Here is a 23,252-nt window from a genome sequence, read left to right as displayed (position 1 = left end):
GTTAGAGGTTATATCACAGAGAGGGCAATAATTACAACGTGAGACGGACACGGGCCAATTCATCTTTCTCCCCCACCCATAGAAAGGCAGAGGGGGCAAGCACCACATGGTTTTGGGCAAAGCACCTAATAGCCGGGGCCAGCGGTGGGAGGTCTGCTTAGGTTTGCTATCTTAATTAGCCTATTAAAAAATTACACACACACACGTGCACACTCACGCACCCACCCTCTAAAAAAGATTGTAGAAAGGATTTTAAAAGGAAAAAAAAATTCCTTAACCCGCCCCATTTGTATTCTAGCAGCTTCCAAATTCACATGGGCAAACGCATAAAGAAAAGTGCTGAAGAGATGATCAGATAACACAAGTGGGAACTCAGGCAGAGAGAGGTTCCCTAACGCGTAGCTGTAGGAAGGTAGGTTCACTCCGGGCAGCTCCTCACTGCAGAGCAGCTGCAGACGCGATGAGGCAATCCCGCCCAGGCTCCTTGCGGGAGGTGGCGCCCGGCCTGGGTAAATATTTTTATTACAAACACAATGACATGTCACGGGCCAAGTGATCGGTTCCAAGAAGGATTTCACACACAACTGTGATACTGCAGTAGCTGGGGAAAAGCCTAAGTGTTCAAGGGAAGTTAGACTGGTACAGAGTTTACACCAAGCTTGAGGAGCGACAAGGGAGTGGGTGTCAGGTGAATGACAGCTCAGGAGCTCGCATGGAGCGAGGCTGGGTGATGCAGTCTCACTTCTGAGCCATCTCAGGCGATGGCAAGATACTTCTAGAAAAAGTACCAGATTCTCAGGACTGTCTCCCCCCGTTAGGAGGATATTTCCTCTTCCTAAGGAAATGCTGTCCTTTTGTTTCCCTTTCACCCTCGACTGTCAGGCTCTTCCTGCTGAACAGAGCTGTACCCCAGGCAAACCCATCATCCGGATGCTTTCAAAGCATACATTGGTCACCAGGTGGGGTCGACCATCTAGGAATCTGTGTCATTCAGTGAGAATGGAGAGTTATTAGATGGCAGAATGGTGGCCAAGGCTCCCTCTACACGTCTACATTCCCACCCAGGTTCAAGCTGAGAACAGTGAGGTCCAGGAGCTGGGCTAAGTGGCATCAATGGAGAGAACTCAGCCATCGTGGGAAAGCTAACGGGGCAACTGGGAGGCTGATGTGTTTGTCTATCAGGATGCTTCTGCTGATAAACCATCAACTTGGTAGTTGCTAAGTGTTCTATGGTCCAGAAAGTTTTCCCTTCCAGCTCATCAAGTCCACATCCTTCCACATGCCCAATATTCCCATGAAAGAAAGAGAAGCCATGCTAAGCACAGAGTGGGCTGTGGGGGACCTTTATGACAATACACTTGCTAAGATAATTATAAGCAATGCATACGGAGCCGCACACAGAGAGTTGAAAGGAACATACAACTGTGGTTCCTACCATCTTTCAAAGGGATCACAGAAGAAGACATGGCCTGTTGAAATTCTTGCCCTGGGGCTTCCCAAGCAGTGCTTCCAAATCCATCATTTAACCCGTGATTGTAGAAATACAACATGGATTCCCAGGGATTTGCAGAGGAAGAAACTTTCTAGCCATCACCTAGATATGGGCTTCTCAAATCAATGTTTCACGGAAATCTGTAGAATACATGGACCACAGAAAAGAGAGTCCATGAACCAAATTGTTTTAGGAGAGATTCCAGGTGCAAGAAAATTAGACAGATTTCTCTAGTACAGGGTACGGCAGATTAGAGACGGCCACAGACTCTGTGACATTGCCTGTGTTCTCTGCCCCTGACGCTGGTGGCTGTCTCTGACTGAGTGCAGGGCCCAGGCCTTATATGACTGGCGACATCCACGTCTGATCTCTTGCTGGGCTTGCTCTCCAGGGCCCCTGCCAGCCGCCCTGTGAGTGAGCCATTGTGGGCTCGAGCCCACTGAGCCTCCTGTGACTATCACCTCCACCAGCATCTGCCTGTAGTGGTTTGAAACCCAGTGAGAACAGCCTGGCTGAGCCTGGTCAACTCTCAGCACCAAGAGAGATGATATGTTATTGTTTTAAGCCACTAAATTGGAGGTGGGTAATGTGCTGTCTAGCACATAGTAGGTAACCAATAACTATTAAGTGAATGGATGAGTGAGTGATATAAATCTGACTCTTCAAGCAGGGATGCAGCCTGTCATTCTTCCTAAATGTGACATTTAAATACTCAGGGACGAAGCGTACGGAAGAGGGCCAATGGAATAGTTTGAGAAACACTGGATTAGAGGGTTAAAGTGGGAGAGCCTGGGAGATACCGATCGAGTTGCAACCCTTTACACTATAGGTTAGGAAAGTGAGGCCCGTAGGTGAAGAGTTGCCTAAGGAAACAAAACTCATGTGGACTCTACTTAGGAACGACTCTTCCTGTCAGTGCAGTGGAGTAGGGACAAAATGGTCCCACTCATGTCACCGCATTTCAGCTAATTCCATATGCAGGCCTCTCACCAGGTGGCCCTCTCTTCCTGTTCTATCAAGTCTCCGTGTCCAGCTAGCAGTTCCCCAGGAGACCTCTCAACAGGAGACTCCCACAGAGGACAGAAAATTGCTTACTAGCCTGACGCTCAGACTAAGTTCAGTTCTAAACACAGTGGCATCTACAGCGGCATCTTGGGCCTTCGGTGTTAAAACATTTCCTTAAAACCAAAACATCTGGAAGGTATTGGGGAGGGACACAGATTTTAGGGTTCCTCCAGTCTCATGTTACAAATGCATTTCTCTTCCTCCACGTTAGAGGTAGACAGTGTGATCTGAAGTTTGATTCGGTTCTTAATACAAGTCAAATTCCGGGGTCAACATTTTTACTTTTCAAAATCCATCACAGCTTATCCCACGGCTTCCTAATCAAGTCTCCACATCCAACAACCACTTCGACAGTTGGAAAAAAGTTTTATCTAATTATCTTCTCCTGCTCTGAATTGACCAACCGCGAATCTTCTCCGGTTTTATCAAAGGGGCCGCCAGGACAAAAGCACAGGGTCTGAGGGTAGCGTTAGCTAGCAGACTCCAAATTGATCATGCATTTTAGTTTCAGTAACTTGCAATTTCTACACCCTTTGATAATACACTTTAAAGAACAAACTGTCTTTAATGACAAGGCTTGAAAGAGACGACCTTTCTGAACAAAATATGAAAGCGGAGGAGAGAGAGTTCTTTAAAGAAAATCATGAATTAAGATGACCTTGTGTTCGGAAACTTTTTCCCCACCATTTCTGATGTTTTACCTTTTTCCTTCCACTCCTAGAAAGAGAACTGAGGCGCCCAGCCTTCTGGGACAGTGATGTACTTCAATGGGGGGCTGTTAATTGTTCATCCAAACTCAGCTTCCTCTTTCTGCACTTTCTCTGCAGATTCCCTTAATGACACTGCTCACCACTATAAACCTATGCCTGTTTCTGAAAAAAATCACTGTCAATATGCGACATTGCAGGATCGTGTTTGAGTCTGAGCTATTTCCTTTGTGTCACAAGTCAATTCTCTGGTACAAACTATGAGGCAAGTCCATCCATTCTGTTCCCTCCCTCTCAGTTCCCTTTTCCCCCCTTTGTGCCCTGGAGGGCTACCCACTGAGGAGCTGCCTGTTGAGTGGGGAGGCTGCAAACTCAGGGTCAGAGCCCTGGAGTGGCCCACGGCTTGGTGACACAGGAATGGTGGACTCCAACAGAACCGGGACACGTAGATGAGTGACAGCTAACTGTCATGGTGATCCTTTTCATGCCCCACCCCGTAACTGGAGAGTGACCCCACAGCTCTCCTGCTCAGCTTGCTGCTAACACTGTGCCACCTATTACCTGTTGACAATCACGTGTTGAGATGGCAAAAGCACAGGTGGGCGACTCAGGTGCAGCAGCCAATAATAATAACTTGAAATGCAACTAAATTAGGTGCTTGTCATGAACAATTGATCTTCCGCCCGATACAAGAAAGGATGAAACCGTGGGTGACTATGTAATCGCGCACGATGTTTATAATTTACTTCCTAAGCACTTGCTCTTTCTTTCAGTAGCCATATGTTCGCCATAAGGAATTTTAAACACGCCAAGCGTAATCTTCCCCTCTCTTCCTTATCAGAGGACGTTCACAGGAACCTGAGTGTCAGCCCCCGACTCCTATCACATGCAATCAGGCTGACCTAAAGTTTCAGCCCGTCTGCTTCCAGACGCACACGACACACTTCAGAAAGGAAACAGGACCTGGGGAATGTCAAAGGTTCACCAGTGTTTATAATTTCATAACCCCTGAAATGAGGAAGGGAAAGAACAGCCGGCACCCTTCCAAAACACCTACTGGTACTTACTCATGGAAAACAAATATTCCTGCGTGGGAGTTCCAGGGCCCGCGCACAACGCGATTCACAAAGCGTGTTCAGTTCGTGCAGTGGCCGCCTTCCTAGGGAAATCTGTGAGCTGCCACGCGCTTCCCACCATATGCAGAGAAGCGCTGAGAAGTAATCACGTGGCCTTAATCCTTCCCTTCCGAGCACTAAACCCGAGTCTGAGCACCAGTGTCCTCATTGGAGGGGCGGTTTACAGCATCTGCTACAACCTTGCTTTCCCCTGACTGTTCCCTAAGCCAGGGCTATAATTTACTGTATGCCCAAGAAAAACCTCATCCTTCACAGGATGGAGACACGTTTCTGGAGGAGGGTCCGGGTGAACCTGACCAGGCAGAGCGGGGACGGGCACAGACGGCTTAGTGCCAGGATGCCAGGCCGCCTACTGACGGCCGGGAGGCGGTGTTGAGGCCGACCTGCCCCAGCTCTGCAAGTGGCTGTAAAACCTGTTGCGTTCTTATCATCTCCTGTCTCAGTTACAGTGCAGAAAAGGGTAATTAATCCTCGGGCAGCAACAACAGAGCTGGGCGTGGGAAAGAGAAAAGCATTTTGAGGAAGTGTAAATAAATAGACGTCTGGCCCTGTCCTTTCACAGCAACCCAAGACTAGAGCCCCGCCCACGGCCCAGACTTTTAGTGTCTCACAGGGCCCCTGGCAAGCACCACGACGCAGTCAAAGCATATTGAGCATCCGTCCACTGCGATTCAAAATTTCCTCAACCAGTCGGGGTTAACCAATCAGCATTTAATAGCATATTGGCATCGGTAGAGACTGAAACATCCACGCATGGGAGCAACACCATATTATCTCAACGCGAAAACAGGACCCATCAAAGCTCATCACGCTATCACTTGCCAATGTGTTGAGTGTCTTTCCCCAAACACTCCCACTTAAAAAAGTGTCAATCAATATTATAAATAAACCACCATAAAAAGAGAGATCAAGGAAGTAACAATAAAACCATAGCTGCTACCTAAAATTCTTCTGTCCCTGGAGTCCCAGGATCAGATTAGACACCAACATGACAAGTACTTGGACAGATATCAGATGACCCTGGGATTTTTATTCTAAATAAACACACTACTTATGGATTTGATCTCTGACACTGACATAAGGTATTTTCCCCCAGAGTATAATTTGAGACTGTCAGTACTTTCTAGGGAAAAATACCATGGAGATGTCATATTTGTTTTAGCAAATGAGGTGCAACAAAACGTAGAAATAAAATTGACAAGTACAACACAATCTTTAATAAAATATGAATATGAACAGGAAAACAATAGAAACACGTTAAAAGTTTGATATGATACTACAAAACGTGATTTTGATCATACGCAACTGGTAAAATTCTATGCAAAAGCAACAGATAGGAAATCATTCCGTTTCGCGATATAAGCAATTCTCGGTACACACTCACACACCAATATGGAAATCAAAAATAAAGGAATGCTAAAAAATAACTTAGGCAGACACAAATAAAACCACCCCACCAGTGTATGAGTGATGCATGTTTTTATGGTCTTAATTACATTTAACTATTAAAAAATGCCACTGATCTCAACAGTTTACGTTAAACTATCCAACTCTTCAAACCTGCTAGACGTCCACAGTACAGCCCAGACATGATCCATCTATGCTCTGTGTTACTCCGGGAAGTCCTCACAGTTACCTGAAAATCAAAAATCTCAGTTAGGACCTTCTCTAGGTTCAACGGGCATGTCAATTATAAAGCATGTTCTCATTCAAGAGGAGTAGGACTGAAGGATATTAAAAAGAATATTTAATATCAAAACATCATTTGTGCCTACGAGGGGTCAGCTCCTAACCATGCCCAGCAACAGGGTCTTCACAGGGTCTTACTTTAACCTAATGCTGTATAAGTGGCTCAGTCGTTCACTGCACTGAAAGGAGGGCGGTCTGACTACATAGAGCAGGCAAACATGGTCTACATCTGCCATGTCGCTGGGAACCTCTGACAGAAGGTCCTGTGCATCCTGGGAAGTACACACTGGGGCACCGAAGTCTCAGTGAATGTTGTGACATCACTGATGTGTCCATGCCCCCCCAGCACAGTCAGTGGCCCCTCCTCTTTTATCTGTTTTAGGCTGGAGAACATCTATAACAGCTCCAAACCTCCAGGGGACACAGGACTTTGAAGATGTGGCCTAACATAGTAAGAATTGCATCATCTCACTATCTTAGAAGGTTGACACTGCCTTCTTAATCCTGCAACTGGGAGACAAGACAACATCTTGTCCTGACAACACAGGTGGGGCCCGAGCTTGCCAGGCGCCTGCAGATTCCCTCATCTCGTTCTGATCGTCCTGACTTACAAGAGGGGGTGACCTCTCAGACAGGCCACTTACTAAAAATAAGCCTTGCTTTCAAAATTGGTATTACGTTTAAGAATTTTAGTAAAGGCTTTAATGTCAGACCAGGAGACCCGCGGGTGCAAACCAACGCAAACCGACCAGAAGGCATTCCCAAGGGCTGTACCTTCTGCCTTGGTATGTGGTCAGCTCTTCCTGAAGGATGGACGCTCTCTTCTGCAGGAAGTTAACCTGGAGAAGACACCTTGTATGAGAAGAGGTGACGCGGTTTACGTGGCGAACGGTAGGGTAGGACTTTATTTAAATTCAGGCAATTCTCTAGATAAAACCCAGAGGCTTTGCTGAGCGTCAGCACTGTGTTTTATACCCCATCACAGAGTCCCTACTGAAAACCCGTGAGAGGCTACAGGGCCCAGTTCAAACTCCTGACTGCAGAGCCATTTGGATCTGCCCAGCCTCTCTTCGGCTTCCTGCCCCTCGCGCCTCCCACCATCCGCACCTTAGGTACCATGTCTTTCGTACTCTTGCCCATTGGCACAGGCTGCTCCTCTTCTTGGAATGGCTGGCTAACTGTCCCCTATTCATTCTCCACTACGTGGCTCAACCATCACCTCATCTACTGAACTCTTCGACCCCTCCCCACTGCTCATTGCACTCACCCTGGGTGCAGCCAGCAGCCCCCTCCTCTGCATTCCTGGGCTCTGCTCATTAGCACTTCTTGCACGGCCTTATGGTTGTTTGTTTTCCTATCTCTGCCCCAGACCTGGAGCTCTCTGGGGGCATGGATGACACTTACTCATCTCTGATCCCAGTTCCTTTCACAGGCCTGGGCTTGGAGCTGGTTAATGAGGGAACAAGTAAGTGGAAAGAAAATTACGGCCTTCTGGAAACCTCAACCCATCCTGGGGATTCCCTGAGGTTGAAGAGACAGTATTTTATAGTGGAAAGAGCCTGAGCTTTGTCTGGAATAAGGCCAACATGGGTTCAATTCCTGGTTTGGCCTTTACGGTGTTAGGAAAGTTACTCAAACTCTTGATGCCTCATTTGCAAATGAGGTTAATGACAGCTGCTTCCCAAGGTTATGATGAGGAGACATGACTAATAGAACTGCCTCCCTTGTGCAGAGCTTATAGCTGGTACCGTCCCATGTGTGCCCCACTCTCAGGGCTGGAGGAAACTAGGCAACTTCGCATCTTCTCTTATGTCAGGCCTTTACGATGTTGATTATTTTAAAGCATACATTTCTATTATAAATTCAAAAGCACCTCACAGGACCAAGCAGAAATGGTTTGGGATAGCGTATACTATGGCTTGATGCAATCGAGAGTCAGTGGTATTCGATCATTTTGGAACTGTTTACTCCTGCCTCTTTGGTCTGAACTGAAACCATGGCAACGCTTGATCCTGAGACATAGTTAAGCAAGAGAGGACAGCTGGCGGAACAGCGAATGTGCCTGCAGGACAGGAGAGCAAGTCTTTCTAAATGGGTACACAGCCAAGTGGTCCCCTCGGCTTTGCTTATTTGTATTATCACTGTCGTCTTAATTTTATCCAATCGCTCAAATGACCCGCAGGACAATTGATCATGCTGACAGATGCAAGGGTTACACTGACTCCACTTCCCCTCCCCCACCGTGCTTTGCATTCGGAATTCCAACAATTTTCAAAAAACACAGGCACCTGTGCTTTCCAACTAAATTTGCTCACTCTGCGGCCTGAGACTCCCCCGCGCAGCTGCCAACGCTGAGGCCCTCACGCAGCTGGCAGCACTCTTTCTGGGTCAACATCCAGTTCCAGGAGGCCAGAGTGGCTTTTATTACAGAGAAATGATATGAATGATAACAGAAGCCCTGCAGGTGGGTATCAGATTTCTTCCTTTCTTTTCTAAAAAAAACTCTTCTGAAGGTGCCAGGTCCTACATAGCTGACCCTATGGAAGCTCTCCTACAAAGTTAATGGGTACAGCACACCTCCAGGAGAGCTTTCCACGTAAATAAAGGGGACTTAACCCTCTCTAAGCAAGCACTCTCCTGCAGTACTTGTTTTTATGTACGGGAGACCACGGCAAAACTTCTCAACCCACAGAAGCAGTAGCAGAAGGATGGACAGAATGAACATTTCATTTTCAGACAAGAGGCTTTTTACTGAGGGAAGTATGAAAGCAACGGCTAGCATTTGCTCCACATTTCATCTTGCACATTATAAAGAGCTCATGTGAGTATCATCAAACTATAACATCTGTTTCAGTTGAAAATACACTTACTGAGCCTCTACTATGTGCCAGGCACCACTCACGCCACAGAGAGCAAAGGCATCGTTCCCTCATGGAGCTTTTCCACACAAAAATGTGTGTTTCTTTAAGTTTCCTAAATAATTTGCAAATATACTTTCTCCTATTCCATAATCTGCCTTTTCAGTTTCTGAATGGTGTCTTTTGAAGTACAAAATTTTACATTTCGATGAAATACAATTCATCTATTTATTTCTTCTGCTGTTGTGATTTTGGTCTCATCACTAAAAAAACCTCTTACCTTACCCAAGGTATAAAGCTTTACCTCTTTATCTGAGATTTTTTTTCTTAGTTTTCTTCTAAGAGTTTTGCAGTTTGGGCTCTTATGTTTAGGTCTCTGATCCATTTTGAGTTAACTTGTGCATAACATGTGAATAAGGGCTCCAACTTCATCTTTTGCATGTGGATTATCCAATGATCACAGCAACATTCTTTCTATCTTTTCCTCATGAATTGTCTTGGAACCCTTGTTGAAAATCAGTTGACCACACATGTAAGCAATTTTTCTGGGCTCTCAATTCTATTCCATTGATCTGTACATCTCTTCTTTAACCAATGTCACACTGTCTTGACTATTAGCGCTTTGTAGTAAGTTTTGAAATTGGAAAAAGTGAATCCTCCAAATTTATTCTTATTTTTCAAAATGGTTATTGGCTATTCAGGGTCCTACCTATTTTTTTTTTAATCAATCTCAGCCGTACAAGGAGAGGGAACATAATTGTTGTGGGGAAAAAATGTACTTTTTAAATTTCTAAGTGTGTTAGAAATAGAAATATGTGAACTCTTTCTCATGTTAAGAGTTAAAAAACTCATTAGACTAGTGATACAGAAATATAGAAATATATATGTTTATAGAACTTTCAAAGTATATAGAGGAAACTTATGTTGGAAGTTTTAAAATAACTTTAAGTGTATAAATTTAAATCAGTTTTATCTCTTATATTATACTTTATAAACTACCAAGAACTACACATTTCAGCAAGAAATATTTAACCTAATTGTTTGAATACCTTGTCATTATCTGCCTTGAATTAAAATGCACCAGAGTAAAAGTGCTTCGACTTTGCTGCGCTTCCCTGTCTGTTCACGTGCACACACCGAGGAGTGGCATGTGCTAAGCAACAGCATTTTGGGCCAGGCACCAATAAAAGGGGGAGGTGTATAGGAACGTGGGCTGTAAATGAATAAAAGTAGCCACAGCTTGTCAACGTCAAGGGTTCTTCTAAGAAAATCTTATTGATGCAATGAATCCCTGAACTAGTATGAAAAAATTTCTAAAAAACAACAACAAGCAAAACCCAGTGCATCCTGGGGTGCAGGACATGCGATGACATCACATGGATTCTGGTGTCAGTCCAGAATTGACCCCATTTGCAAGCGTTTTCTCAGGACACACGCATCGCCTGGACCTCGGGAGCGGCCGTGGTGCTGGAGATTACCTGTGACTTCAGGGAGGAAATGGTATCTTCGAGTTCCTGTCTTAGGGACACTGGCATCAGCCCTTTGAATTTTGCTTCGTACTCTTGTCGGATGTAAGTCATCTAAAGTGGAAAGATGACAGCTTATTTATTGATTTGTACCACAGAAACCACTGCTTTGAATTTAACAAATCCCAGGATAATATCTATTCATCACAAAGGTAAGTTTGTTACATGTGGCTGAAAACCAGATAATAAAGAGGAAACACAGTTAGGAGCCGAAGAAGTACCCAGCGAGTCCCTGTGAGTCTGGGAGAGGGTGTGCCTATGCCAACACTTCATTTCTTTAAAATCCTGGGTGACGCAGTTTTCGGCGTTAGAGAAGCACAATACCTGTGCTCTCCTCTCCATCACAATGCACACCTGTGCTAACCCTGTGCCCTTTTCTTGACCAGGATTTGGATTGTGATCACAACAAACTGTGACTGGAAGACAATTTGAAGCATGCCATTGGTTTAAGACACTTCCCCAAAAGATCTAGGTACTTGGGTGCTCGATAGAATCCATGATCTGTGAAGATTTGAATGAAGGAGAATCTACACCACTGTCTCCAAGTCTCCTCACCCTGGGTAGACAGAGCGCCTGAGTCACGGAGCGCACCTCTGGTTCATGGGTTTCTCTCTCCCTCCAGATACAATCAGGCCTGTGCTCAACAGCTGATGGCCACAGGCCGGTAGGGGAAAGGTTGGCGGCTCATCCCACTCATCTCTCTAAGGGCTAAAGGTAGAGACAAGTGAGGAAGGTGGGAGAGAAGTCTCTGGGGGAATGTGTCCGAGCAGGATGAAGAGGTGCGTGAGCGAGAGCATGAACGCTGGTGTGTGCGTCTTGGTGTCCTTCTCTAGCCATCTTTCTTTATTTCTCTTCCTCCTAATCTGAGACACGATAGAATTTAAAAATCTGTTGCATGGTGCCGTGTATGACTTAATTGAATGTTAAAGCTGACTCGTAGTGTATCTTGTAAATGAGGATTCAGTGGACATCTCTAGAAAAAAGGGAATATACTATGAAAATATGCATAACCAAGTTCAGTTAGACAAGTCTATGGATTTACTGAGGACAACTTAAAATTACTAGGCTTTAGTCTCCAACTTTTATTTTACTCAACTGAATTCAGAAAGAAGTGTGTTCTTATAGTTCATTTCATTACCTACTAAATCCCCACGGTAAACATGCTAGAATACAATTTTTCACTTTTTTGGGAAAGTGGTTTTTTTCTAAGATATGTTATAATTTTGTTATTTATACCTAAAAGAAAAACAAATAATGAAAAAGGTTCTCTCCCATTGGTGCAATATTTGATTTTCCCCACCATTTTTTCTTGGGCTTAAGTCTGATAGTTACATCTGTCAGCTGACTCAAATGAAAGGCAAAGGAAAACACATGCTTTATAAATCAGACCTGAAGGGCAACATTTATTGAGGATTCACAGGCTACTATACTGACTATATTTTCCTATCACACAACACTGGCTCTGAAATTCTGAGCTACTACTCTTTTAAAAAGGATGCATGTCTGTTCATTTGTTGTAAACTTGTTTGTTAAGAAAGCACTTGCCGGTACCTCTGAAAGACAACTTGGCTGGGTATAAAAATGCTTCAATCCCACTTTCTTTCTCTTAGTACGTAGAAGCATTTTTTTCAATGTCTGCTGGCATTACATATAGCCATGGTGGAGTCTGGAGCCAGGCTAAAATTTCTCCCATGTTGAATGTGACCTGCTTTCTCTGCTTGGATGCCTGTATGATTTTCTCTTTCCTTGATCAGTGGCTTCACTGGGACACGTTTTGGTACTAATTATTCTATATCAGTTTTCCTGAGACATTGTGTGTGCCCTTCCCATCTTTAAATTCAACTCTCTGAAGAAAAGTTTCTTCTGTTCAAAAAATTATTTGTATCCTATTATTATTGTTCTACGTGTTCATATCATACATGGATCTTTTTGTATTTATATTCTTCTCCAGGAACATAAATGTTGCATGTATAGGCTGTTGTGTGATAATCTTCTGTAATTACAATTTTATCTACTGTTTTACTTTCTTATAATTTTATATCTATTTTATATTTTCCTTTCATTTTGTGGGATTTCCTTTAGTCTGGTCACTGTATTTCCTTGGATGTTTTCAGTTATGATTTTTCTATTTTTGTTGCTTCTAATATGGTTTCAATCTCTGTAACCTTTTGATTTTTGTCTCCTATTTCTCCTCAGATCTGAGAGATCACTTTTCATCTGTCTGTTGACTTATACCATCTTTAAACACACAGCTCTTCTTTTTTCTTCTCTACCTCCTACACCAGCCTTTTCCCTGACAGAGAGAGATGTGAATGTTTTGTAAATGCTCTGACATTGTGAAGTACTGTTTGTTATAAAGAACTATAATTTGTCTGAACCTTCCCTCTATTTCTTGGGTAACTTCACATTTAATCTATGTTTTTATTTGCTTTTTTCTTACATTCCTTCTTTCTCTCTCAGTCTTATGGTAGTTCCCTTTTCTTTTAAAAAAATTAAACCTAATTTTTTAATGGAATCAACTATTTGCTGAATATTGAGGTAGGGAGAGCCAGCTCTTGGGGCCCATGTGCCCTCATTTTTGAGTACTTTGGAGGTCAAGCCCAAGCACTCAAGCCCTTTGGTTAATGCTCATAGTTTTCTCGACACTTTAATTTTTCTTGCCCCCACTTCACTTTTCACATTGGCTGGTCTCCCTCTCTTGGACACTAGGCCATAGACAGCAGAAAATTGAGCAAGGTTGCTCTTTAATCACCACTAGCCCTTACATCACTTTTTAAATTCAGTATGCGTATTTTCCAACTTTTAGTGAGGATTTAGGCATCTCTACTTCCTGTCCACTCCTTTCTTCTTCGTTTTTATCATTTCAGTGAACTTAAAATGAGCACTTGGAAAATCTAAAACTACCTCACCCACAAGTGAGACTATCAATCAGAAAAATATTACTACTCTGAATCCTTAAACTCAAATCCTGAATTTAAAAATCATTACACCAAGCAGAACCTGTTACCTTAGTAAAGACATGGAAAACTGTAACCAATCTAGTTTACTCTATTTGTAAGATGTTACTACTAGCAAACACTTGAGTATTTTCTATGTGCCAGATACAATTCTAAGTGTTCTAATAAGTGTTGAATCCTTCTGACATCCCAAGGAGTAAGCACAGAGCACTAAGCCATGATTTGAACTCAAGTAGTCTGACTCCCAAGCACATATATTCTTTGCCACCATGCTCTGCTGTATCTCAAATAATCTTTCCAAATGCTTAAATGTTTCTTCCACCCCAAAAGGAAAAGGAACTCACAGGGACAACCAGTTGGCGCAGTTTTATCCACTAAACACTGAACTATGCCTGACTACGTGTCTCTGGGCTCACCTAGCCAGAGCTATACCTGCTCTAGGTCAGAGAGAGAAACGGGGCGAGGGAGCAGAGCACTCCCAGCCTTCCAAGAGAAACTGGGTTCCTCCTTTTACCAGATAAGTGGTAACTAAGATTAACTTGGCTTGGTCCAATTGGACATATGTTAAAGTAAAACTGTTTATGGATTACTTTTGGCTGCTTTGGCATGACAATGGCAGAGCAGAATGGTCTTGACTGAGACGCTGTGGCCTGCAAAGCCTAAAACATTCGCTATGTGGCCCTTCACAGGACACTGGCTGAGGCCCCACTAGACTGAGCGCCACAGGTGAGGACTGTGTCTCCCCTGCTGGCTGCTGCAGCCCAGCCTCAGCATGGCGCCTGGCACACTGTCGCAGTATGTGCTGAGTGAGTGAATGGATGAGTCCCAACCTCAGAGCACATGCGTGTTGGTGTTAAGTCAGTCTTTGTCTTAAGATGACAGGATCTTCAGTGTCCCAAGTAAACCAATCATAACCTTTCCCTGAATACAAAGAGCTGAGCCTGTCATCACTGTGGCTATTAATAAGCAGGCCGGCTTCAAAGCTGCGAAAACCAGAGGCGAACACCGGCCTACGGGCTGCTGAGATCAAAGGTGATCTTAGAGATTTCCCCCGAAGGGGGGGAGCTTCATCCCCGCTCTGCTCCCTCGTCTACACTTTCTCCTCACTCACTATCTCACTGGATTTGCAGGGCTGCGACAGGAAAGGAGTCACGCATCTATTACTTTCCTGAAATTAAATGCCAGCTCTTTTCTCACTAGAATATATAAACTTTCGGTTACTATTTCTACTGTTTTTCCTCCTAACAATATCATTCTTAATGTTTTTCTTCTCTTAGGTTGATATACACTATGAACACTCCCGTCCGTCGAGGAAAGGCTGGTGTAAGTCTTGAAGGGTGTGGCCTGCGCCGAGATCCCAGGGGCAGGGGATGAGGGTGGCTGAGTGGGGGCGTCTGGGAGGCACATGTTAGAGAACATGGACACTTGGAGGGCCAGCTTTATACGAGTCAGAGGCAGGCAGCTTGTCCCACTTCCAAGGAACATATCTGAAGGGTCTGGAGAAAACGCCCCGGGATGGGGGGGAGGAAGGACAGGGTGGTTGTCACCTCTGTTTATAGTGCCCGACCTTCCTTTCAGAGAGAGGGAGGATTGGCCCTTCTGTAGATTTCCTGACAGGTAATGTCTGTCAACACACGACCAAACTCCAAGTAAGGGGAATAAAGGACTCCTGAGACTTAACAGACTATTGAGTAAGACCCAAGGAGACTTACGGAGTGAGACGGATGTGCGGTAAGGCTGGTGGGGGCTGGGGTCCATTTTATGTTTCCTCTGTGTACACTGAAGGTCGGAACGCTTGGCACACAGTAAACATTGTCTTAACGAGTTGACGACGGACTAAACCCAGGGTTGAATAGGTAGGTGGCACTGTGAAATCATGGAGGGCAGTAAAAGTCCCGCCAGCAAGTTTCAATATAATGTAGCAGGAAACAGAAGGTCAAGAGAAAACAATACTTCCAGACACCTGACCCAGGCCAGGCACTGTATTAAGGAATGCATACATAATCTTCCACATTCTGTTAAGATCTGTTTAATGCTTAGATAAAATCTGGGACAAAGAGAGCATCACGCCCATTTCACAGATGAGGAGACAGCTCCCGGTGAGTGACTGCCAGTGCCAGAGTTGAAACCTGACATCTACCCTGCACCATGCCCACCTGTTGCTGGGAGGTGAGGAGGGGGCAGGATGAATCTGGAAATGTTATAAAGAAATCTCAGGAGAGGAGAGCCAGGGCAGCAGAGGTGGCTGGAGTGATCGAGGAGAGTGAGGCGCTCTGGCTCTAAGGTGGCAGCCAGGGAGGGCCAGAGAGGAAAAGCTGACAGCTGGCTTGTGGAAAATAGAAGGGAGAGATGAGTTCATGAGCATGGATGCCCTCAGCCACGCACCCGGAAGAAAAGGGTGCTACTGTAGACAGGGCAATGGGAGAGGGACTGGTCTGTGTGTGAGTTGGGGAAAAGACACGATTTTGGTTTGCAATTATTTAGTTTGAGAGGCCAGGAGACATTCAGGAGGAAATGCAGGCCTGGGGTGTATGAGAGAAGCCAGGCCTGGTGACCAGAACAGGAAGTTGAGGCCCTGGCAGTGAAAGAGCTCTCTGAAGGGGGGAGGAGAGAACAGGAATTTCCCAGGAGCAAAGACCCCCAAGGGCTCCACATTTAGGACACAGGAGAAGCAGCAGGACAAGGGAAAGATCAGGAAGAGCTGGAGAGATGGGATGGAAGTCAGGAGATTGGGAGCATGGCCCTGGGTCTCACAGGGAAGGGAGGCAGTGAGGTGTCAGATGCCGCAGAGACCGATGGAGACAAGACCATGTCAGACATGGAGCCATCTACACAGTATATTAGTCATGAGAGTTGGGTAAGCAGCTGTGCTACAAGTGAGGAGAGTTTAAGGTGGAGTTAGTTTGTTGATATGTTGTATCTATGTCTAATCTTTGGTTAGATATCATTCAAAATACCTGATGTAGTCAAAGATGTCTGACCTGGTTGAGAGCATCTTTCAAAGGAGGCAAGCTCTGACTGCTCTTTCCATTCTGCATACTTAAACTCGACAATTATAAATAAGTTAAATCTCTCCCTCAAAGTACCAATTATCTCCTTATGTCTGAGAAGGCACTTCTCGCCAGATAGGGCTTTCTACACACAACACAAGACAGGAACACAAAGGCGGGCATTGTCCTGTTGGTGCACCCAGATCTACTGAGACAGCTCCAATTAACACTAATGAGGATTTGGTGCACGGATCCCCCCACCTCCCAACTAATGGGAACAGGGACCCCACAACCTCAGAGCAGAACATTTCTAAACACCATTGTAAACAGCCACTGACTAAATTCACGTGTTCACCTTTACACAGCATAGAGAAAAGGAACTTGCATTCAATTAAAAGTGAGGGAGTGTGAAGTTACCCAAGACTCTATGCAAGCTCTCCGCATGACAACGGTGAGGACCGACACCCAACCAGGGCTGAGGGTGGTGCTCTGCACAGCTCCACGTGGACTAGCAAGCGAGTGTGAAGTGGTTTCTGCCCTTGGGAAGCTTACCCTTTTCACGTGTGAAAAGGAGCTATGTAAATACATAATTGAAGTATACTAGGCCAAGGGAGGGAAGAGAAGAGACGAAAAACTTCTCAGTGGGACGATGGAAGTCTCTAGAGAAGATGGAGTTCTACTTGGTTGTTGCAGCGTGAGTAGGCACTTTTAGACAGACAAGGGGGAGGAAAAATTGGTGGCTGAGGAGAGAGCTGGAAACATACAGGGGAACGTGTGTAAGATGCTGAAGGACTATCGGGGGTAAGGTGGGATGGAGTGGTGTGGTGCAGGGGATGAACAAGACAGGTGGAGACTGTGGTTAGGGCTCTCAAGGCCGTGCTTTGTTCTGAAGACAAGGAGAAGCTCAAGGTTTCTGAGCAGAGATCAATACAGCTGACTTGCAAAAGGACCCTAGCGTGGCTGAGCTGCTTCTAGTTTGTCTCCTTCACGTGACTCTCCATTGTTGCCCATTTCTCTAAAATGCAGACCTGTTCATCTTGGCCCCCCACACCTCTACCGTAAAAACACTTCAATGATTTTTTTTTTTTACTTATAAATTGAAGACAATCTCTTAGGCACAGATAATCTAAGAAGCTTCTTATCAGTTCTTAGCCTAACTTTCCAGGACACCTTGTGTTCCATAATGACTTGCATTTCCCCAAATCCCACTGTGTGCTTCATGCCTTTGCACATGCTGTTCCATGCCCCTCCCATGCCCTTCCTTCCTCCTGATCAGCTGGAGTGCCACTCACTGTTTTCAGGTGGTACCTTCTCCAGGACCCTTCCCTCAGTCTTCCAGTCAAGGTGACCCACCCTCCTCTAAGATGCCTCAGGATCTCATGCATCTGACAGTTGTGATTGTTATGATGATCACCATCAACCACTGACATTTACTGCGTGTTTTCAGTGTATCAGGTGCCTACTGCACCTTTCCATGCCTTAGATTTCATTTAATTGCCCCACCAATTCTGTGTGATACTTGTATGGCTATTTTATATGAAAAAATCAGCAAAGTGAGCTTCCTTTCATGCACAGTCACACAGCTAATCAGAAGCTGAAGCTGCGCTAGGACCCACCCTGAGGTCTTCCTCACCCCAAAGCCTCTGCTTTTCTTTCATTATCACACAAAACTATAATTACTGATTTATACACTGCTTTCTCCTATTGGACTATGGGTCCTCAGAGAGAAGGTGGTACATTTTACTAGAGATCAATCCTATTTAAAAAGTAGTATGACGTCATTATTTAGTTGAAGTTTGAGAACACTGCACGGATTGTTTCTGCCAACATAAAGGCATTGTTTCCACCTTCGTCAGCAGGCGGGCATGTGTGTGAAGCGGAACATACCTGATCGAGTGGCTCTGGGCTCACCTAGCCAGAGCCACGCCTGCTCTAGGTCAGACAGAGAGATGGGCCAGGGAGAGGGCCCTTCAGTCTTTGAGAGAGACTGGGTTCCTCCTTTTACCAATCAGATAAACTGGGAATAAAGATTACCTTGGCTTGGTCCACTTAGTCTTCTGTTAGAAATGGTTCAAGTATCTTTAAAACACTTAAGTGTGTTGTCCTTGACACGGACAAACTCAACACACCCGTAATAAACTGGGTGGGGGGAGCTATGGTTACGCCAGCCCGAGCAAGGGCCTCCTCCTTATTATTTTCACCATGCGCTCCTCCAGCAATGCCTCGGTGTGTTCTTTAGAAAACTGTTGCCCAGAACTTTCTTAAAACACATCAAGCCAACAAAGGTCAAACAAAGAGCAGAAAGATTCTGTTCTTTCCGTTGAAGACATTTTTTAAGTATTAAAAATGGACCGCAATCTAGAAACATATTCTGATGATGTCCGCAAAGAATTTCTGGGTAGAGAGTAAAGGGACAGAGAAGAAAGGTGGCAGAGCTGTGGGACACCCCCTCATCCTGGCAGCTTTCTTCTTTCCTTCAGTGACAGAGAAGATTCGAACTTAAAATCAGAACATTGCGTGCTGAGGTAAAGACTAATGTCATTCTTCATATTTCACGTCTTATGGTGAAAATTTCAACTACCCCATTGGTAAGTGAAAACAAACAGAAAGGGCATCTTTTCTTATTCAAATAGAATTCTAGATGGTTTGTTTTCACTGATTTCCCACATTGGAGGCTGCTGTCCTGAGGATCTCTCTGTGTAGCTTCAGGGGTAACTTGGGCTCCACAGTAATTTCATGCCTTCTCCTTGTCATGCACATGTATTTAAAACTGACCCTGGTAGCAGAGTGTTTAAGAGTTTGGGGATAAGAATACTATTTTATCTTGCATTATGCTAATATTTTGTTCAGCTTTGAGAAAATTAATCTTGCTTCCTCCTGGCCTTCAGAACACTTTTAGTCCAGGTGAGCTCAACTCCCTGGACTAAAAGTAGCTTGTATGACCCTTGTCATGTCCAGTGACCTTGGAAATATAAGGGTTGTTGTATTGTGAAATTAAGTTGATATATACTTTAAATTCTCCTTAACAAAGTAATTGTTTGATGGAGTGGAATTTGGAGATTTTTCTGAGATTTTAAATTTGATCTCCCCATGGCACAGCTCACCTGTGTTTCTGGCCACATGTGGTAAATGTAAGACATCTGGCAGGAGGTGGGGTGGCCAGTGTGACTGTCTAAGGATAAGGTACCAGGTGGCAAGTCCTAGGCATACAGGCCTTTCAACTACCATCCAAGGATTTCTGGAACAATTTAAACTATTCTAAGCCAACAGGATAGTAGAGCCAGGTGGGTGGTTAGGTGGGGAATGGCCAGGACTGGTGAAGCAGCCACCAGGAGGCCCAGCCCACAGCATGCACGGACCTGGATGCATCCACTGCACCACCAGCATTTCCCTCTTCACTCCTCTAATCAGTGCTGAGCCCCCAGCAGCTTACCACCCTGGACTGCGCTCTGCTCTGTGGGGAGCACGAAGGACGCATCAAACCCTGTCGTCAAGGAGTTTACAGTTTTGTTTGGAAGCAAAGTTAGCCCACAAACACCACACATCCAGCTACAGGGAAACTGAGTATGAGTGTAACAGAAATTTGGGGGAAGAAAAAGATCTTTCTGGCACGGGATTGTGTAACAGGGTCTTCAGGAGGAGGGAGGTGTTGAGTTGCATTCCCAAAGGTGAACAGCAGGTGGATGCACAGGAATCTGGGGAAAGGACATTCCAGGTTTAGGGAAAGAGCACAGGCCAAGGCAGCAATGTGTGTGGTTGGTGTGGATGCTGAGAGACCCCAGCCGACACTTAACTAGAGATGCTGGGGTGCATAAAGGCAATACCAGAAGTCAACCCAGACTGCAGAGAACTGTGGAGCTCTGCAGAGACATTTATTTCCCACAGTTCTGGAGGCTGGAAGCCCAAGGTCAGGGTGGCTGCAGCAGGGTCAGGTCCTGGTGAGAGCTCTCTTCCTGGCTTGCAGACAGCTGCCTTCTGGCTGTGTCCTCACATGATGGAGAGACACAAGATCCCTTTTTATAAGGGCACTAATCCCATCACAAGGGCTCCACCCTCATGACCTAATTACCTTCAAAGGCCCATCTCCAAACATCATCTCACTGGACTTAGGGCTTCAACATATAAATCTGGGGGACACACAAACATTCAGCCCATAATGCCACCTCAGTTTTAATGACTTCCGTTTCTCACTGTAGACTTGTTCACCCCCACTCTACTGCGTCACTTGGTGTTCTTTACAGTTGCAAGCCCAGCCCTCACCCGCTGCTAAGACAGGATGTAGGGGCAGGAGGTTCATTAGAGGCAGAGGCTCAGTGGCTGGACACAGCTTTCTCTTACTGTTGCAGGTCCAGGGTCCAGCGGCCTGGGCCCAGGCGATGGTTGCTTCACTCGCCCAGTTCACGTGCATGGCCAGCCTTCCCCTGCCTTCTGCTCAAGGTCCCTGCTAGAATGAGAGTTCAGGCCAATGAGACAAAAGCCTAGGACTCCCGCAGGAGCTCTAGTGGAGAGAAACTTTCTCTCTTCTCATCTGAGCCTGAAGTGCAGGCCCCGGAACTGCTGGGCCGTCATCTTGCAACCACGAGGGAAGGACTTGCAGGAATGGCGCCAACAATAAGGAAACAGCGAAAACATGGAGACGGAAAACTGGCTTTCTGTCACATAATTTGAGTAATTGGATTAAGCCTCCCTTGAAGCCAAAACTACTTCTCAGTTACATGAACCAAAAAATTGTTCTTGTTTAAACCAGTGTGAGTTTCAACCAGTTATTTCTAAAGGGCTATTTGACCGGGACTGAGATTCTCTGCCAAGGGCCCTGACTTTGCAGGGCCTGAACTGGCCCAACCAATGAGGCAGCGCATAATGATGGCCGCTGTGTAAACTGCCACACCCCAGTGACCAGGCTGGATCATTCAGCCCTGACATCTCCGACCCCCAAGCCAGCGTGCGCTTCCCCAGATGCCTTGCTATCCCTCCCTGTCATCCCCACCACAACTCTGGTCGCTCACCACCACCCCACCTCCCAATTCATGGGTTCGCTCCTGCAGGAACTCCCCTGCTGACTTCATCTAGACTTTATACACCAACACCTCATATTGCTGGGTCCTCTGGGCCAACCCCAGCACTGGGTGCTCCCCACCACTCGCTGTCTCCTGCTGCTGCAGAAAGTTAACAACAATAACACACACACACTGTTCTCATAAGGTCAGCTCCCAGTTCATGCTCTTTGACCTCTATGGACCTTCTCCACTGCTGGAAAACCTTGTACTGGCCTCTGTTTTACGTTGTGTGGGGGCCTTTTGCTTGCAAACAACTTCTTTCTTACAAGTGACCTACACACCTAGAGCCAATGTGCTGCTGACCTGCCCTTGAGTGGCCCTGGTGTGACTCAGGACCCAGAGGCTCGGTGCTTGCTGAGGCTTTGGGTCATACCTCAGGAGCACCACAGAAAACCCCCGACTCAGAGACCAGGGATTCGTTATTTGCTCTTAATTGACACAGACCATCGAAGAACTAATTGCAGAGAGCGAGGTATGAATCCGCCAAGCACAGCAATGAAGTCACGAAAGGACAGCCGCCTGAACGCCAGCGTTGCCCAGTCTCCTGAAAACAACCACACTGTGGTGCCAGAGAAGCTAGACTGGTCTGCCTTTGTTTTTACTGAAAAGCGCTAGTAATAAAGGGCTGTTCAATTGATAATTAAGGAAAGAGAGCCCTTCACTTCCGAGCTTTCCTCAGGGAGGCGATACTCCTTTCCGATGAGGTGAGTCTGTCAGGCACATTCAAGGCCCTTTGCTTTCTTTGTACTTCTCTCCCCTTTATTTCAGATTTTATATGAATGAAACACGATGAGTAATTTCTTCTCTTTGGATCCTTCAGGATATTATTTAAACACTGGCATCTGGTCTAAGGAAATTTAATGCTAAGTCAGAGGAGTATTTGAAAAATAGCCTCCATCTGGTTTTGTGCTCCCCGTCCTGGAAGTACACGGCGCGGAGGAAATGAGCGCACGGCTGGCGCTCGGGCTCGGGCTCGGGCTGGGCTCGGCTGGTGCCTTCGCCGTAACGCATACCGCAGCGTCCCCTTTATAAAGTGAGGGATTAGTGCCACCTTCTTTGTAGCAATGTCGTGACCTCTATAATGCTTCTTAAATTGAGGACAATGATGGACCCACCAAGCCCTAACATGTGATTTAAATCCGATCTGACAGTATTTAAACCCAGAAGTCCAGAAGGCTAATGGTTGAACAAGCTTGGGAAAATGTCCAGGGAACCCAATGTAGAGACCCAGTGAATTACAGAGAGCGATCACAACTTCAGGGTGAGGGGGTGAGGGAGAAAATGATATCACTGAGTCAGTCTGTGTTGTAGGATTGACTACAACTGTGGTCCCATCCTGATGTTCTAGAAAACAATCCCCCCCAAAGTAGGAAAGACAAACAAAAGCCCCCAACCAACCAAACAAAACAGGAAAATCAATTAAACAAAACCCCAAACTCCCAAATCCTATATTCCTTTTTCTTGCACCTCTATAGTTTATCATATTAAGGATATGCATTTAAAGGACATTCCTACTCTCATGCAAAAAAAAAACCCCAAAAAGGTCTGTTGAGAGGAGTCTCACAAAGACAAAAGTTAGCAGTAGTGTTAGGGAGGTAATTAATTTTAGGTACAGGTATATTTTAAATTTCATGCATTTAGTTAGACAAAAATGGAAACAGGATTAAGCTCAGTTTGTAATATTTGTATACCGAGGATAAACTTAACTTGAAGAACCACGAAGGACAAAGTACCCAGTTGTGAAGCTATCGTAGAATCCATCAGGCCTCTCACTG

The 23,252-nt window shown here is 45.4% G+C and overlaps 2 protein-coding genes across 2 annotated transcripts in view; both read right to left on the bottom strand.

The window, feature by feature from the left end:
- AXIN2 (axin 2) overlaps positions 1-6,030 on the bottom strand; it is a 68,607-nt gene extending 62,577 nt beyond the window's left edge. The window contains exon 1 of the mRNA XM_016214515.2: positions 5,961-6,030. The gene's annotated coding sequence lies outside the window, so the exon portion shown is untranslated. The remainder of the gene's footprint in view (positions 1-5,960) is intronic.
- Positions 5,595-23,252, bottom strand: part of CEP112 (centrosomal protein 112) — a 214,867-nt gene continuing 197,209 nt past the window's right edge. Inside the window, exons 24-26 of the mRNA XM_016214517.2 lie at positions 10,426-10,527; positions 6,864-6,928; positions 5,595-6,036 (exon numbers count right to left, since the gene is read on the bottom strand). Coding sequence (XP_016070003.2) covers positions 6,033-6,036; positions 6,864-6,928; positions 10,426-10,527 — 171 coding nt within the window. The 3' untranslated portion in view covers positions 5,595-6,032. The remainder of the gene's footprint in view (positions 6,037-6,863; positions 6,929-10,425; positions 10,528-23,252) is intronic.

Source organism: Miniopterus natalensis, chromosome 17 (genome assembly GCF_054644295.1).
Source record: "Miniopterus natalensis isolate mMinNat1 chromosome 17, mMinNat1.hap1, whole genome shotgun sequence".
Lineage (NCBI taxonomy): Eukaryota > Metazoa > Chordata > Mammalia > Chiroptera > Miniopteridae > Miniopterus > Miniopterus natalensis.
This window is presented reverse-complemented; position numbering and strand designations above follow the sequence as displayed.